The 18719-nt window shown below is 43.5% G+C and overlaps 1 protein-coding gene across 14 annotated transcripts in view; it reads right to left on the bottom strand.

Moving 5' to 3' along the window:
- KIDINS220 (kinase D interacting substrate 220) overlaps nucleotides 1-12853 on the bottom strand; it is a 96226-nt gene extending 83373 nt beyond the window's left edge. For 12 of the 14 annotated variants that reach the window (XM_059891831.1, XM_059891830.1, XM_059891832.1 and 9 more), the window contains exons 1-2: nucleotides 12695-12853; nucleotides 6747-6890 (exon numbers count right to left, since the gene is read on the bottom strand). In XM_059891831.1, coding sequence (XP_059747814.1) covers nucleotides 6747-6854 — 108 coding nt within the window. In that variant the 5' untranslated portion in view covers nucleotides 6855-6890; nucleotides 12695-12853. Of the gene's footprint in view, nucleotides 1-6746; nucleotides 6891-11671; nucleotides 11773-12007; nucleotides 12104-12694 lie in introns of all 14 variants that reach the window. The other 2 variants (XM_024999548.2, XM_059891828.1) reach the window with 2 other exon arrangements.
- Nucleotides 12854-18719: the final 5866 nt, after the last annotated feature.

Raw genomic sequence — 18719 nt, 5'->3', positions numbered from 1 at the left:
GACTGAGTTAAGGTACACAAGTAAATCAAGTTACATACAGACACTCATATAATGATGGATGCTAAATTACATGTGGTAGTCACATGTCATTCAACCAGAGTCACTACAGAATGAGATATTATGCATAAGTAGATTTTCCAAGTGAAAAATTTATCCTTTAAATTTATATTTTATTATAACTTTATAACCGTTTTTTTTAAAGTAACATGCACATTGCTACTTGTTAAACAGATTAACTTAAACATTATGTTTATGATTCTGAGTCATAACTACAGACATCAATCATTATACCAGCCTTGCCTCTGTCAGCGCTAATGTCTCTGACTTCCTTTCTACAGCATGTTTCTGCCTTCTAATTAACTAGGATAAAAAAAAATCCATTGGTATAATATATAAATTAAAGCCAACTAGGTGAATCTATGGCCCTAAGGATACAGAATGATCTCTGCTCGTTTCCAAGGCAAACCATTCAATATCACGGTAAATCAAGTCTATGCCCCGACCCCTAACACTGAAGAAGCTGAAGTTGAACAGTTCTATGAAGACCCACAAGACCTTTTAGAACTAACAGCCAAAAAAGATATCCTTTTCATTAGAGGGGACTGGAATGTAAAAGTAGAAAGTCAAGAAACACCTGAGGTAACAGGTGTTGCTTGGCCTTGGAGTACAGAATGAAGCAGCGGAAAGGCTAGTAGAGTTTGCCAACAGAATGCACTAGACATAGCAAATACCCTCTACACATGGACATCACCAGATGGTCAACACCGAAATCAGATTGATTATATTCTTTGAAGCCAAAGATGGAGAAGCTCTATACAATCAACAAAAACAAGACTGGGAGCTGACTGTGGCTCAGATCATGAACTCCTTATTGCAAAATTCAGACTTAAATTGAAGAAAGTAGGGAAAACCACTAGACCATTCAGGTATGACCTAAATCAAATCCCTTATGATTATACAGTAGAAGTGAGAAATAGATTTAAGGGACTAGATCTGATAGAGTGCCTGAGAACTACAGATGGAGGTTCATGACACTGTACAGGAGACAGGGATCAAGACCATCCCGAAGAAAAAGAAATGCAAAAAGGCAAAATGGCTGTCTGAGGAGACCATCATGAGAAATGCTGGGCTGGAAGAAGCACAAGCTGGAATCAAGACTGCCGGGAGAAATATCAATAACCTCAGATATCCAGATGACACCACCCTTATGGCAGAAAGTGAAGAGGAACTAAAAAGCCTCTTGATGAAAGTGAAAGAGAAGAGTGAAAAAGTTGGCTTAAAGCTCAACATTCAGAAAACGAAGATCATGGCATCCAGTCCCACCACTTCATGGGAAATAGATGGGGAAACAGTGGAAACAGTGTCAGACTTTATTTTTCTGGGCTCCAAAATCACTGCAGATGGTGACTGCAGCCATGAAATTAAAAGACGCTTACTCCTTGGAAGGAAGTTATGACCAACCTAGATAGCATATTGAAAAGCAGAGACATTACTTTGCCAACAAAAGTCCATCTAGTCAAGGCTATGGTTTTTCCAGTGGTCATGTATGGATGTGAGAGTTGGACTATGAAGAAAGCTGAGCACCAAAGAATTGATGCTTTTGAATTGTGGTGTCGGAGAAGACTCTTGAGAGCCTCTTGGACTGCAAGGAGATCCAACCAGTCCATCCTAAAGGAGATCAATCCTGGGTGTTCATTGGAAGGACTGATGTTGAAGATGAAACTCCAATACTTTGGCCACCTGATGCAAAAAGCTGACTCTTTTGAAAAGACCCTGATGCTGGGAAAGACTGAGGGCAGGCGGAGAAGGGGACAACAGAGGATGATGGTTGAATGGCATCACCAACTCCATGGACATGAGTTTAGGTAAATCCAGGAGTTGGTGATAGATAGGGAGGCCTGGTGTGCTGCAGTTCATGGGGTCGCAAAGAGTTGGACACAACTGAGCGACAGAACTGAACTGAAGGATATAGGACTTGCACATCAGTTTTCAAAACTGCAATTCCAAAGACTTGAGCACTTTCTGTTCACCTTCTGTGGTCACAGGCACATTTCCGATAGTTCGCAAAGACAGATGCTTTTAGAGTATGAGGGAAAAAATAAATTAGATGTGTATTAAAAAACCATAATATAAAAAGAAAGTTGGTATAAACGTGATTAACTAGAAACAAGCTAAATGAGACGTGAACAGTCATAAATTTCTCTTGCAGAAACTACCATTTGTCTACCCAGTATCTAGAGTGACAGGATTTTGTTGGGGGTGGCAGTTTGCTCAGCGAAAAAAACCTACATTGTTCAGCTTTACTTGCAGTTGGAAACCATCCATGCTACCACTCTAGTGAGATCTTCCAGGAAAGCTTGGTAATTAGACCAACTCAGCTGGCCTGTGCCCTTTTCCTTCTTGCCTGATATGTGGACACAATGCTGCAGTTGTATCAAAACAGCTGATGGGAATAACTGGCATGCAATGGAGTGACCAGAAGGGCAGAAGGAGCCTGGGAAGATACCCTGAGACCTCAGAATGGCTCCTCCAGCTTGTCATTACATGAGAAAAGTAAGACCTTAATTTGATTAAGCCACTATTTGGGGAGCTGTTATATGCGCTCAAAAGCAATCTTTAACCTTTTGTAGCTTCATTATCCAAATAAATAAGTGATTCTCAGGAAAGGCTGCCATAAATTAATCCAAAAAGACAGAATGATATTTACCTTGTAAGGTGTGCCTTATCACAAAACATATTTATTCTATTAGTTCTGGCTTAATCCATCTAGTAACTACAGTTGTACAGATAGTGACTTAGAAACAGTCATGACAACGTGATTCTTTTACTTCAAGGTGAATCACTAAAGGCCCCTTCCCTACCTAACCTGCCACACACATCTCAGCAAATCTCAAGTCCATTTCTTTCCCCAAAAATGCAGGATCACATAACTCATAGAACCCCTACCCTACTGGTAAGAACCTCAAACCAAAACACACCAAAACAGAACACTGCCATGCCAACTGAAGTTCCCCACAGCACATACCATGCTTTATCTCAGCTTCCCAGAAGCTACAATGCAAAAACATTTCCTATTTATCACCTTTTTGGCCTTCCCAGTTCCTAGGTAGCCCCACTTGTGTGGGGCTGTGCTGTGTTGTGCTCATTCGCTCAGTCATGTCCGACTCTCTGTGAGGATAGCTACTTCTTCCAATAATTATAGTGAAAGTAAAACATTTTTAAATTCTTCTTTGAACTTTCCTTCAGGGTCTCTACTTGTAAGCACGTGACAAAATTCATCTCTTGAACTTAAGAGTCCCATTTCACTTTCTTCAACAAGAGAATAATGTTCAACCTCAACACTATACCCTATCAAGAAGAGCTGAGAGTGACTTTTTGCTCTTTTCAAAAATAAAGTTAAATTAAAGCCCTTTACTACTCTACAAAAGGCAAAGACCTGCCATCATAGAGAATATTCATAGAAAGGGCAAAGACTTGCCATCATTGACAATATTCAGAGGCCAAGAATTTTATCTAGTTTACAAATAAAGTAGAAAGGAAAGAAGGGAGAAAACTGGTATTTACTAATTGCAACTGATTATATGTTAAGGATGACAACAGGCAATTTCCCCCACATTATTTTCTTTTATTGATAACATTTAAGAAACCTTTAGAAAACTGATAACCAAACACATTAAATGAGGTAATTAAGTACTTCACTTTTTAAAGATGAGAAAGAAGGAAAGTCTAAGCAACTCTTTAGAATTCTATATTAAATTTTATCAGAAGCTGTAGAAGCAAAATGCTAAAAAACAAAAGGCCTTGAAAAAGTTACTTTCTCTATAACCTTCACATTGAGCCATAATTTAACAATGCCAGGTTGCTTCAAAGTAGTATTTTAAAACTCCAATTTTAACTGACATAATACTAAACTAGAGGTAAATATCATTAAAACTCCTTAAATGCTACTATATGCCTGATAACATGTTAAGTTTTTTATCAAATAGACTTCATTCTTTGTGTGAATAAGATCAATACAACTTTGTGCTTATTGTGTATTATTTTTCTCCTTCCAAGTGAAGCTATTTCTCAATATTCCCAAAGAAAGTATCTATGAAGTAAAGCTTAATCTTTTTAACTATCATTATTCCAAATATATTAATTAATGCCAATAGAATGACTATTTCCATAAGCAGCTCTTTTGAAACAATGAACAATCTCCAATTACAAATTTTAATCTTATTTATGTGTAACAACTGTTAACTATTCATAATCATAGAAGGGAATAATGATGTAAACTAACCAAAATACAGTTTGTGCAATATATAAACATTGAAAATACAGGCATCATCATTAAATGAACTTATTCTTAAGACTCAAAGGAAGACAAAAGGGCATAAACAAATCATAGCCTGTTTGATGTTAGAACAGCGTTTAATGTGGATTTCACCAGGAAGTATCTTCAGGCGGAATCTGAGAGATTAAGTTATTTATTTGTAAGTTGAGATAAATAAGTATAATTCTTTACAGAACTGCTATGCAAATTAAATGAGCTAAGTATACAGAACTATTACCATACTTACATAAATACTGAATAAAACATGAGTTATCATAATTGTATTACTCAAAATTTTTATACCATGATTTTTCAATGACAGCTAGTATTTAATAAAATTAGGTACTCTGTCAATCATAATAATAATGTAATAACTGTTGATTCAGTAGCTTTGAAAACATTTATAATATTTGCATACTCATGTTCATGCAGCACTATCCACAACAGCCAAGAAAAGCAAACAACCTGAATGTCTATCATTGGATATATGTATAAATACAACATGGTACCTGCATATGAAAGTCAAAGTCGCTCAGTCGTGTCCAACTCTTTGCAACCCCATAGCCTAAACAGTTCATGGACTTCTCTAGACCAGACTATAGGAGTGGGTAGCCCTTCCCTTCTCCAGAGGATATTCCCAACCCAGGGATTAAACCCAGGTCTTCCTCATTGCAGGCAGATTCTTTACAAACTGAGCTATCAGGGAAGCCCTTCTACATATAATGGAATAGTATTCAGCTTTAATATGGAGGAAATCATGTCACACACTCCAACATGGATGAATCAACATGTCATTTAGGATGTTATACTAAATGAAATAAGTTAAAGTCACTCAGTCATGTCCAATTCTTTTGCGACCCCACAGACTATACAGTCCATAGACTTCTCAGGCCAGAATACTGGAGTGGATAGCCTTTCCCTTCTCCAGGGGATCTTACCATCCCAGGGATCGAACCTAGGTCTCCCACTTTGCAGACGGATTCTTGACCAGCTGAGCCACAAGGGAAGCCCAAGAATACTGAAGTGTGTAGCCTATCTCTTCTCCAGCAGATCTTCCCAACCCAGGAATTGAACCGGGGTCTCCTGCACTGCAAGCGGATTCTTTACCAACTGAGCTACGAGGGAAGCTCAATCACAAAAAGATAAACACTGCACAGTTCCACTTATATGCAGTGCCTAGAGTAGTCAAATTCACAGAGATAGAAAGTATAACAGGAGTTACCGGGGCTGGGGTGAGGGGAACAGGCAATTGTATAATGGCTATAGAGTTTCAGATTTGAAAAAATTCTGGAGATATTTCACAACAATGTGAATTACTTAATACTACTGAACACTACTGAACAGTACACTATGGTTAAGACAGTAAATTTTACTTTTTCCCCACTGTAAAAAAAAAATCATAAAGAAAATCCTGCAGGTCTACACACACATAAGTGCACACATATACATACATATACATTTTTATAAAAATAAAATCAGTCCTTATTCATCTTATTCACAGGCAAAAAAAAATTACACTGTCTTGAAACTATAGTTCTAATAAAAAGAATTATTTTCCTTAAGTTTTATAAAATGTACATACTTTGCCACTTAAAAAATTCATACAAAAAGTTTATTAGTCCCTAAAATGTTGCAGCTCAGCTGTTCATGGTAAAATTACCATTTTATCTGCTAGGATTGTTGAACACAAATATCTAATACAAGTTAATGAAAACAGTAAATATTTACTCCCCAATCTTAGTAAACAGAACACACAACCTATTTAGCCGTCTCTTAAAGATGCAGGTCTTTAAAACCCCAAGGTGTGTATGATAAACAACTAAGGAAGACAGCTGAGGCTCCAATAAAGAAAATATTTCAAAAAGCCCTAATAGTGTCTGGTTAATATATTTTTTCTGGTTCATCTTTCATAAAAAGACTGCGATTAGAAGCCCTTCTAATCGCAATCTTTTTATGAAAGATGAACCAGAAAAACAACTAAGGAAGACAGCTGAGGCTCCAATAAAAAAAATATTTCAAAAAGCCCTAATAGTGTCTGGTTAATCTATTTTTTCTGGTTCATCTTTCATAAAAAGATTGCGATTAGAAGCCCTTCTAAAGTTTTCTAGACATACTTTTGATTTTGGTAATAATTCTTGAATCATTTCTGAATAGTGATTATTCTATCTGGAAAAAAAAGTCAACCACAATTCTCAATCATAAATCTAAATCATTAATTCAATGTTCAGTCATTTATAGAAGTTCAGGTGTATTTCAAAGGTACAGAATTCAAAGTACTTTTAACTGTGAGAAGTTATGTCAATGTTACTGAGGGTGAGAACTATGTATTTCTTACTTACCTTTATCCTTTTAGCACAGTGCCTTGCACTTACTTAGTAGGTAGTCCACAAACATTTGTAAGAAGAACTAAACTTTAGAATCTTGGTCTTACCTCATTTCTCTCATCAACATCTTTGCATTTTTCAAGAAGAGCTTTCAAAGCAGGAATGTTTTCTTCTTCTACATAATTTATTACACTCTGTGATATTAGAACTGACATTTTCACAGAAAGCTATAGTTTTCTTTATTCCAATACCTGTTAAAGCAGATTAGACAAAATACATGTAATTTGGGATTGAGGAAAAAAAGATACTACTAACTATATCTTTCCTAACTTTAGGCTTGTACAAATACACCTCCACTGGCAGGAGTGAAAACAAGGCCCCAAAGCTCAGCTGTCAAAATGTGCAACCCCCTCTTCCCAAGACTCAAACTCATCTCACTCTTAACTCATTATTGTTGTTCAGTCACTAAGCTGTGTCCAACTCTGAAACCCCATGAACTGCAGCACACCAGGCTTCCCTGCCTTAACTCATCCACACCCCCAAACTCCAGATCCAACCCCAAACTCACCCCTCATCACCCACAAACAAGAGAAAGCACTACACTGTTCCCCCTGTTATATAATCCCAATCAGTAAATAGCCACTCCAGTTCCATCCTTCTAAGGCCAAAACCTTGGAATTATGAATGACTCATCACCTCCTCTTACACTCTACATTCAATCTACCAGCAAACCTTTTGGTTCTACTTATAAAATATATTTCACATCTGATTCCTACTCACCACCTCCATCACAACCACCCTGGCCCAGTCACTGTGACCTCTCACCTAGATCCCAACTGCTCTCCCTACCTCTTTTTTTGCCTTCCTGATGGTCTGTCCTCCACAAGGCAACCATAGATATCTTTTGAAAATGTAGGCTGGGCCAGAGCTTCTTAAATTATCATATTCATGAGAATCACCTGGAGAGCTTGTGAACAGATGCCTAGGCCCTTCCCTTGGAGATTCTGACAAGTAGGTGCGGATGCAGCCCCAGCACCTTTAACAAGCTTCCAGGTGATGCTACCACTGTGGTTGCTGACTAAAGAACCACACCTTAAGCAGTCCTGAGTCAGATTCCATCCTTCCTTGCTCAAAGTCCTCCAGTGGCTTCCTAGAGCCCTCAAGGTAAAAATCGAATGTTTGACCTTGGCATAGATGACTGTAAGTGACAGGGTGTTAACATTGCTGACCTCATCTCCTACCCCTCTCCCTCACCTCGTCACTGCTTGAACACGCCAAGCACTGTGCCACGTCCAGGCCTCTGGCTAGCTTTTCTGTCTAAATTCCTCCTCCACCAGACCTGCACACGTGGGTCTCTCCCACATGAAATTAATATGAATATAATTACAGAGACCATGTGCACCCTAACTTTTAATTTTACACCTGGTGAATCTGGTTAAGGCATAGAAGAGAGTTCTTTGTACTATTCTTACAAGTTGACTGTAAGTTTACAATTACTTTGTAAACACACACACTGACATATGTCTGACAAAGTCCTTATTTGGATCAAATATTTTTCTCAACACAAAATCCCACAAGACTAGAATAAGTAAAGAAAAGTAACAGACATTGAACCATTATTTAAAAAACTGAAAATCTTAGATTTTCAATCTTGTTACCTCTCTCCCCAATCCATTATGTGGACTGTATGTATATCACTTTAAGACACATAAAACTTAACAGTCATCAATCATTGATAGTGACTAAGATTAAGACTTCAGACACAGATTCCTTGAGACTAAGATTAAGCAGAAAATGGTAATAAAATTTTTTATAAAACCAACTTAGAAATTGAAGCTGCACGCCTTAAGCTACCAGAAAGATACTCTTTAAACAAATCTAGTAAGGAAAGATGATCTTTGTTATATAACTGAGAAAATGCATGCAATTCTACACTGCTGTAATTGAGTAACAGTCCGATCTAACAGTAGTCTACTGAAAGGCTATAATCTGCAATGCATTATGCTTCAGGTTATCACTGGTAAGTTGAACAATACACTATTCCTGCCCTACAGAGTCTCGGCGCACTTTAAATTACTGGAGGAGAAAAGGGGTACTGGGGGAACGAACAGCCAAAATAAAATTGGTAAAATATTGATAACTGTTGGCTGGACTTGGGGGATGGGTACGTGAGGGTTCATTAGGTCAGGGGTCCCTCACCCCCATACTGGGGCCTGTTGGGAACCAGGCCACACAGCAGGAGGTGAGCGAAGGAAGCTTCATCTGTACTTGAGGCCACTCCCCAGCACTGGTATTACCACTTGACCTCCACCTCGGTCAGATCAGGAGGGGCATCAGATTCTCACAGAAGCATGAACCCTACTATGAACCGTGCTCACGAGGGATCTAGGTTGTGGGCTCCCTATGAGAATCATCCTGAAACCGTCCCCCACCCCCAGATCCGTGGAAAATCTGTCTTCCGTGAAACTGGTCCCTGGTGCCAAAAAGGTTGGGGAGCGCTGCATTAGATGCTGCTCTGCTTTGTGTATGGGCGGGGCGGGGGGGGGCGGCGGATACTAGGGCAGACCTTACTGATCGTTGAACATTACATGCCTGAAATCTGGTAATCTCTGCATTCATCCACCCGTCGCTTCTTTACTGTTTAAATTTCTTAATAGGAGCAACTTCACAAGTTTCACCTTCACAAATTCAGAAGTACCTAAAACAGTTTCTTATGCATATGAAAGTGAAAGTGAAGTTGCTTAGTCGTGTCGGACTCTTTGCGACCCCATGGACTGTAGCCTACCAGGCTCCTCTGTCCATGGGATTTTCCAGGCAATAGTACTGGAGTGGATTGCCATTTCCTTCTCCAGGGGATCTTCCCAACCCAGGGATTGAACCCGGGTCTCCCGCATTGTAGACAGATGCTTTACCGTCTGAGCCACCAGGGAAGGCCACGTGCATATGAAAAGAACTGATAAATGTTGTCTGAACTGAATTTGATCAAGTCACATCACATTTTATTAACTGAACAGGACAAAACCATCTGCCACAGCTGACAGTTATAAATGACTCCCATCAGCCAGACTTCTAACAAATCAAGAGTTTGATCGCAAGTGTGCCCATAAATCAGATGATGTTTTTGGAAGGGCCCCATCCCTCCCTCAGAGGTTTCTTTCATCTCTGCTTTCCTTCTTAAATGAATCCTTTAAATAGGTTCTATTCTCACCTATCTCAAATACACACTATTCTCACCTATCTCAAAACAGACACACACACCCCCATTCTCCACATGAGAACACGCACGCACGCGCACACACACGCGCGCGCACACACACACACACACACACACCCATTCTCCATATGAGAGCATCCTCTGCTCTTGTCACTCAGAAATTACCTGTAAGCTTCAAACGATTCTCCCCTTCACCTTTAGAAGACCAGGATCTTCCCCTCCTCCGGACAAATTCATTTGCCCAACTCATCCCACCACCCCCACTCCCACCGCCTCTGCCCAGAGACAGCCTAGAGGTCTCAATTTCAAAGTCCCTTCCCCCAGGGAGGTTTCCCTGACCACCCACCCTCCTCCCAGACCAGTTTAGGGCCTGCTCTCTCCCTCCTTTCTCTACTACCATCAGCCATATCCAGGTATGAGCATATGAGGACATGTGACTGTTCAAAAAGATAAGCTTAGCCAATCAGATTCCTCTCTCTAAACCTGGAAATTAGAAACCAGATACCCAGTCATTACAGGCCAAGAACAAAATGTCACAGTTTTGAGGCAGCCAGGCAGCAAAGAGAGGACTCAACAGATATGAACCGAGAAAATGACTTCTCCAGAGAAAACAAATGAGGCCGCTGAGAGAGCTACAGAAGGTGGGAGCTGCTTTAGATCCCAATTTCTGGCTGATTCTCAGTCAGTCCTATAAATTACCTTTTCCCTGAGGTAAAAGAGTAAATCTCTGTTCCCTGCCTTCTAAACAGCCCTGACTAACACAGTAACAGAGAAACTGACAAAGAACTTGAGCAAAAGCAGGGAAGAAGGGGATGGACACTCACATGATCCCAGGTAAAGCTTCCCCCAGTAGCGTGTGCTGCCTGGAATCAGAACCCTAGAGACAGACAGTCAGGGAACCACCAAAACAGCCTAAGGGAGAGGGGACAGGCGGTAGGGATGGAGAAGAAATGAGAGACAGGAACTTGAACAGGATAAAATCCCCATACTGGACCCTTCGACCATATCTAGAACAAAGATTCTGGATGTAGAAATTTTAAAAATTATGTGATTGGAAATGAAAGACCAGGTCAAAGATGACTAGATACCAAACACCGGTGATGGGAAGATGGTGGTCCCATTAACAAAAAGCAAAGTCAGGAGAAAGTTTCAGGACTTTGCTCTGCTTGGTTACTGCCCCCTCCTTCCTCACCACCCTTGCTAGGTGAACAAGACCAGGCTGAATGTGAGGTGCTCCAAAAAACCTCAGTTGGAGAATCCACCTAGGATTCAGTTCAGTTCAGTCACTCAGTTGTGTCCGACTCTTTGCGACCGCATGAACTGCAGCACGCCAGGCCTCCCTGTCCATCACCAACTCCTGGAGTTCACTCAAACTAACGTCCATCGAGTCGGTGATGCCATCTAGCCATCTCATCCTCTGTCGTCCCCTTCTCCTCCTGCCCCCAATCCCTCCCAGCATCAGAGTCTTTTCCAATGAGTCAACTCTTCTCATGAGGTGACCAAAGTATTGGAGTTTCAGCTTTAGCATCAGTCCTTCCAAAGAACACCCAGGACTGATCTCCTTTAGAATGGACTGGTTGGATCTCCTTGCAGTCGGATTAGGAAAAACAAATCTGGAAATCACTCAGAGTGTAAAACAAAGGTTCTCAAACTTGTATGCAAAGTTGCTGGGGAAGCCTGCCAAAATACAGATTCCTTGGGCTTTTCCCCCAGTAGATCAGTAGATCTGGGGCCCAGAACTGACATTTTAACAGGCACAGCAAAATGATTCTGATGAAGGTTTCCATGCTGGTAAAGCTAGAGAACAAAGAACACAACCTTGCCTCCGCATTTCTCAACCTTGGCTCTGCATCAGCTCTCCTCAGGCGCTTAAAAAAAAATTCAGACGTCTCACCCTCAGTGTCTTCCAAGTTGAGGCACTGTCAAAAGGCATTAGAATTACCCGTCGGAAGGTGGAGATGGGGGGTAGGAATCCTGAGCCACACCCCAGGTCTGCTGAATGGGAATTCTGAGGGTAAGGCTAAGAAAGCCACATTTTTAACCGGTGTCCCTAGCGGCTACCAAAGACGGCTCCATAGTTATTAATAAAAGAGGTTTAAACAATAATAGGTTTAAACCTTTCTATATGTCAAAACAATCTGAAAGAAAACTAACCGAACGTCAATGGCTGACAAAGAAGTCGCTTCGTTATAAAGAAATCATGGAAGCATCGTAATCAATGGCTCGCTGATACTTAGCTGAAATAACGGCCTGCAGTGGACAATGGAATAATGGAGCCCGGTGAGAAAACAAAAAACGAGAAAACCCAACCACCACGCCCTTGGAAAGCCCAGGGAAAGGAACCTGGGAAGCCTGCCTTAGCGCGACCGCCCAAGGTGGCAGGTTCTCGAGGTGGTGGTGGGTGTGCCTCCGGCTGCCCCGTGAAAAACAAACGAACCAAAAAAAAAAAAAAACCCCACCTGTGTCACACACATCCTCCATCGCAGCCCCAGGAGAGGCTGACCACCTGGGACAGCAAGTCCGAGGCCGTCCCAGCGCCCCCGGCAGGCGAGGATCCGCCCCAAGAACCAGGCCCCGCGCCCCCACCCGCCCCCTACCTTCCCCGACCCAGCCTCGCGCCCTGCGTCGCCCCCTCCTCACCCGCCCACGCTCCCTTCCCCACACGCGGCCTCACCCTTTCTCAGCTGGCCTTCGCTCCCGCCCCGCCCGACCGCCGCCGTCTCTCCCGGCTCGGCGACTTCCCCCTACAAACCAGGGCTTCTTTCCTACCGGCCTCGCCCCCCTCACCATACACACACAGACACACACACACCGCCCCTCCCCGCGGACCACCACACTGACCGTCTCACAACCTGGCCCCAGAACGGCGCCCACCCCTGAGGCGGAAAGGAGCCGCTTTGCCGCAGGTGCTGTCAGAAGACTACAAAGGGGGTGACGGCGGCTTTCGACGCCTTCCCCTCACCACACCCGGCGGCCATTTTCAAGCTATCGCCCAGAACTGACAGATCACGTGACGCTAGGCTGCGGGGCGGGGAGACGGCTGGCCACGCCCCCTGCCGGCTGACCAGGGTGCCTGAAGGAGGCCGGGCTGCGGGCGCCGGAGGGGCAAACCGCCCTCTGCACATTCTCTCCAACCTCCAAATAGATGTATTTTGGCAAGCGCCCCAGACAGTATATAACTCATCGTCACTGTCACTCTTCATATTCTGGAGAGTTTATTATCCCTGCTCACCATTATCATCAAAGCTTATGCAGGGAAATAAACCGCAATCTTTAACTTCAAAACACATTGCCGGTGGAGGCCGGCTGAAATCCCTCCCGAACCCAGAGCCCCTGCGGGGTCTGTAATCCTGGCGCCAGAGCCACCGCCTGCCCGCTTTCTTATTTCCACACCCTCCGCCCCCCCAGCAATACCGCAGCCCAGCCTCACCCCGGCCTCCGCACAAGGGACCTCTGACCTGCCTGCGGCCAAACGTGATTGACAGCTTTTCCACTCAGTTTCCTTGACCACTGCCTCCTAGAATATTCCCTTCCCTGGGCTTCTGTGAGTCTGATTCTCCTAATTTTTCTCGCATTTCGCCTCCCTCAAATTGGTTGATTGTTTCCAGGGTTTAAAGCTCAGCGCTGGAATCCTCAGCCTCCGACCTGGTGTGATTCTCTGGTGTGATCACACCTGATGTGACCCTGGTGTACTGACGCTGGCAGGGGACCTGCCTCCTGTCTCCCTCCACGACGACAGGAATTGGGAAGATACACACCCCCTCCTCTGCCCCTCCCTGATGTCACCCAGTCAGCCCACTGCCTGACGATAGCCACTTTCATCACCCCTAATCTGCTTAAAGGCTTCAAAATCTCCCCAGCAGGACTATATCAAAAGCCCCCAATTACCCTCCCCTGCCTCTGCTGGCGCCCCACTGTTTCCCCAGGAGATTGGGAATCATGTCACTTGGATTAAACTTCTCAGCAGCCTTCCGTTTCCACAGAACAAATTCCCGAATAGAACTTAACACACGACCTGGCCCCTGCCAAACATCTTGCCATCCTACTGTGCACCACTCTCCCCTGCCCCCATCCCAGGCTGGCAAGTTCAGTTCCTGGAACATCGGGCCATACTCGGTCTCATCTCCACTTTGTTTCCAGAGTGCTGTTCTCTCTCCCCCTGGATATTCCTCTCCACCTCTTGTCCAGCTGAGTCCGACAGATGAATTCTTTTTGTCTTTTAGGAGGTGGTCTAAGAGGTCCTCTCTTGTGTAGCTTTCTGTGTGACCTCAAGAAGAGTTCATGATTCATCTTCTGTTAACTTCTATTAACTCTATTAACTTCTTAGTCTACAGTCCTGGGGCACAGGAGGTACTAGAAAGTACTTGTTAAAGCATGTTTAGCCTGTCTCTCCCCTACTGTAAGTTCACTCCATCATTATTCCACACCAGTTTCCCTCACCTGGTTTAGAGTAGTGAGTGGTCTTGGCAAGCCTTCAAGGAAGAAAAAGCACAATTTAAGACTCTATCACACACTTTGGGTGCCCTCTCATGGTCCCAGGCATCCACACCTGATGTGGGACTGGATGTTGGCTTTTTCCATAAGTTGTCAGATTGATTCATTAGGAGATGCTTTTCAATAATGCCCAAACTTGGTACATCAGAATCATCATCCTTAGTTCATTAAAAAAAATCAAAACTGGACTCTTGCTGGAGATTTTAAAAATATCTCCGTAGCTGATGCCAATGAAACACCATTCTCAATCTTCGGTTTTGTCCCAGTGTGTCCAGATAAGTGATTTCAAATGTTAATGTCCTTTTTCAGTGTCAAACAATCTTTTGAGGACCTGCACAGGAGAGCAGGTGGCCTTTTAGTAGGACTGTTTGTGAGAGCAACAGGGGAACTGGAATCTGTGGTTTCATAGGGATCTATGGCCCCAGTATGGGAGCCAGGGCTTTCATCATAATGAACCATCTGAAAAATCAGCAAGGATTTGACAGGCTTTCTTTTGTTGTTATTGTTGTTGTGATGTTCTTTTACTTATATTTTAATGAGTGCATTTTAATATTATGGTGTCTTTTGTTGTTGTTGTTCAGTCACTCAGTTGTGTCTGACTCTTTTGCAACACCATGGACTATAGCACGCCGGGCTTCCCTGTCCTTCACCATCTCCCAGAGCTTACTCAAACGCATGTCCATCCAATCGGTGATGCCATCCAACCATCTCATCCTCTGTCGTCCCCTTCTCTGCCTTCAGTCTTTCCCAGCATCAGGGTCTTTTATAATGAGTCGGGTCTTGGCATCAGGTGGCCAAAGTATTGGAGCTTCTGCTTCAGCATCAGTCCTTCTGATGAATATTCAGGGCTGATTTCCTTCAGGATTGACTGGTTTGATCTCCTTGCAGTCCAAGGGTCTCGCAAGAGTCTTCTCCAACACCACAGTTCAAAAGCATCAATTCTTTGGCTCTCAGCTTTCTTTATAGTCCAACTCTCACATCCATACATAACTACTGGAAAAACCACAGCTTTGACTATATGTACATTTGTTGGCAAAGTATTTGGTGTCTTTTGTAATCATATTTATTTTATCAATCTAAACATATTGTGAGAAAAGAATCGTAGGTCTTACCTGTCTGCCAAAAAGGACTGTAACGCAAAACATGGTTAAGAATCCCTGAGCAACAATATTAAAAATGAGATGAGACTCACTAGACTTCCTGACACCTTCTAAGATACCATGCACGAAAAACTGCACTCTCATCTCTCAATGGTTAAATTTGTTTCCAGCGTTCCCAGTACTGGGAAAATCCAGGTTGCTGTGGTTCTAAGAACATTGTCTATACGTTAAGCCTCGCCTTTGAGTTTGTTGACATTCTGAGCTACTCCTGAGCACAGATTGGCTCTTCCCTAGAGATTTTGACAGGCTTTCTGGATGAGTTTATGGAACCAAAGGGAAAATGTAGATTATGTATCAGCAGGTGGACACTGACAGGTCTCCATGAGGTGTGTGGGCTGGGAAATGATGCCTCAGGGACACGGGGATCTCAAGTCCCTGAGCACTCCCCCTATGGAACATCTCTTTGAGAAGAACTGCCCCCATGACCTCACCTTCCAGCCTCCCTCAACACTGCCACCCCCAGCTCACCCCGTAACCTCTCACTCCAGCAGCACCCTCTGGTTGGTGAACCAGCTGCTCCATAACAAGCCCAGGGGACTGGTTTTAGGCCGGCTCCTGCCCTCCAGGTATGAACCACGGGAAGAGGCACTGAACAAGTGCAACCAGGGCGCCAGCCTTGGGGCAGCTGGACTCCAATGGTAGGTGAGAGGGCGGGGTGGGGCAGGATGTGGTGGCTCTCCAGCTTAGGTTGTCCCAAGCACCACACCACCACAGTTCGGGGGTTGTCAGACAAGAGCTTTGCAAACCCCAGTCTAGAAGTGAGACATTCCTTCTCAGACACTGACAAAACAACTGCCCACGCTGCCCAAACCCCCTCCCTGCCTCTTCCTGCCAGGTAAAAATCCTGAAGGTATTCAATGTACAAATCGTCCTTTTAGAAACGTTTTCAAAGCAGTCCACATGACAGCCTGGAAAGAAGCTGTTAGAAACAGGCTTTCCTTTAGTGAACATTTGAGTGTAGGAGGAGGGTGGGGTTCAAGGATGGCAGGAAAGTGGAGGAATCCTGGAGGGGGAGTGGGTTTATGGACTAGGGTCCCCCTTCCATGGGCTTCACAGGTGGTGCTAGTGGTAAAAAAAAAAAAAAAAAAAAAATCACCTGCCAAAGCAGGAGACGTAGAGACATGGGTTCAATCCCTGGGTCTGGAAGATCCCATGAAGGAGGACGTGGCAACCTGTTGCCCTAAAGGTCCAGGAGCAAACAAAGAGAATGAAAACAGAACACAGAATCTACTGCAATGGGTCAGGGGACCAGCAGCCTCTATTCAATTGAGAGGCAGAGTCCACTCTGAGTCCAGCTTTTATTCCTAATTGCAGACTACAAAACTTTCTTTGATCTATCATTCCCAAGACACTGCTGCTGCTACTAAGTCGCTTCAGTCGTTTCCGACTCTGTGCGACCCCATAAACAGCAGCCCACCAGGCTTCCCCGTCCCTGGGATTCTCCAGGCAAGAACACTGGAGTGGGTTGCCATTTCCTTCTCCAATGCATGAAAGTGAAAAGTGAAAGTGAAGTCGCTCAGTCGTGTCTGACTCTTAGCGACCCCACGGACTGCAGCCCACCAGGCTCCTCCGTCCATGGGATTTTCCAGGCAAGGGTACTGGAGTGGGGTGCCATTGCCTTCTCCTTCCCAAGACACTACATTGACATAATCCAGCTCTCCTTGTTTTTTGCCCTAGGCCGTTTCCTTCTGAGATAGTCTCAGGAACAATCAGCAAGTGCGTAGGCAGTGTTCATACCTAATGCAAAGCCAACCCGGTGTTCCAAGGTCCATGCTTTCATGATCCCAGTCATGCTTCCTTCTGGGTCTGGCCTTAGGGTTGTAACAAGGCTATTATTCTAAGAAAAACATGAAAAATAATCATCAGCACAGTTTCTTGATATATGCTGTTTTTCCAGGTGAGGAGATACCCCTCGTCCAAGGTAAGAGAAACCCAAGTAAGATGGTAGGTGTTACAAGAGGGCATCAGAAAGCAAACACACTGAAACCATACTCACAGAAAACTAGTCAATCTAATCACACTAGGACCACAGCCTTGTCTAACTCAATGAAACTAAGCCATGCCCGTGGGGCAACCCAAGACGGGAGGGTCATGGGGGAGAGATTTGACAGAATGTGGCCCACTGGAGAAGGGAATGGCAAACCACTTCAGTATTCTTGGCTTGAGAACCCCATGAACATTATGAAAAGGCAAAATGATAGGATACTGAAAGAGGAACTCCCCAGCTCAGTAGGTGCCCAGTATGCTACTGGAGATCAGTGGAGAAATAACTCCAGAAAGAATGAAAGGATGGAGCCAAAGCAAAAACAATACCCGGTTGTGGATGTGACTGGTGATAGAAGCAAGGTCTGATGCTGTAAAGAGCAATATTGCATAGGAACCTGGAATGTCAGGTCCATGAATCAAGGCAAATTGGAAGTGGTCAAACAAGAGATGGCAAGAGTGAATGTCGACATTCTAGGAATAAGTGAACTAAAATGGACTGGAATGGGTGAATTTAACTCAGATGACCATTATATCTACTACTGCGGGCAGGAATCCCTCAGAAGAAATGGACTGGCCATCATGGTCAACAAAAGAGTCCGAAATGCAGTACTTGGATGCAATCTCAAAAACGACAGAATGATCTCTGTTCGTTTCCAAGGCAAACCATTCAATATCAGTAATCCAAGTCTATGCCCCAACCAGTAATGCTGAAGAAGCTGAAGTTGAATGGTTCTATGAAGACCTACAAGACCTTCTAGAACTAACACCCAAAAAAGATGTCCTTTTCATTACAGGGGACTAGAATGCAAAAGTAGGAAGTCAAGAAACACCTGGAGTAACAGGCAAATTTGGCCTTGGAATACGGAATGAAGCAGGGCAAAGACTAATAGAGTTTTGCCAAGAAAATGCACTGGTCATAACAAACACCCTCTTCCAACAACACAAGAGAAGACTCTATACATGGACATCACCAGATGGTCAACACCGAAATCAGATTGATTATATTCTTTGCAGCCAAAGACGGAAAAGCTCTATACAGTCAGCAAAAACAAGACCAGGAGCTGACTGTGGCTCAGACCATGAACTCCTTATTGCCAAATTCAGACTTAAATTGAAGAAAGTAGGGAAAACCACTAGACCATTCAGGTATGATCTAAATCAAATCCCTTATGATTATACAGTGGAAGTGAGAAATAGATTTAAGGGCCTAGATCTGATAGATGGAG

This window comes from Bos taurus, chromosome 11, assembly GCF_002263795.3.
Source record: "Bos taurus isolate L1 Dominette 01449 registration number 42190680 breed Hereford chromosome 11, ARS-UCD2.0, whole genome shotgun sequence".
NCBI classification, from domain to species: Eukaryota; Metazoa; Chordata; class Mammalia; order Artiodactyla; family Bovidae; genus Bos; species Bos taurus.
Note: the sequence above shows the minus strand (reverse complement) of the source record. Positions and strands in the feature narration are given on the sequence as shown.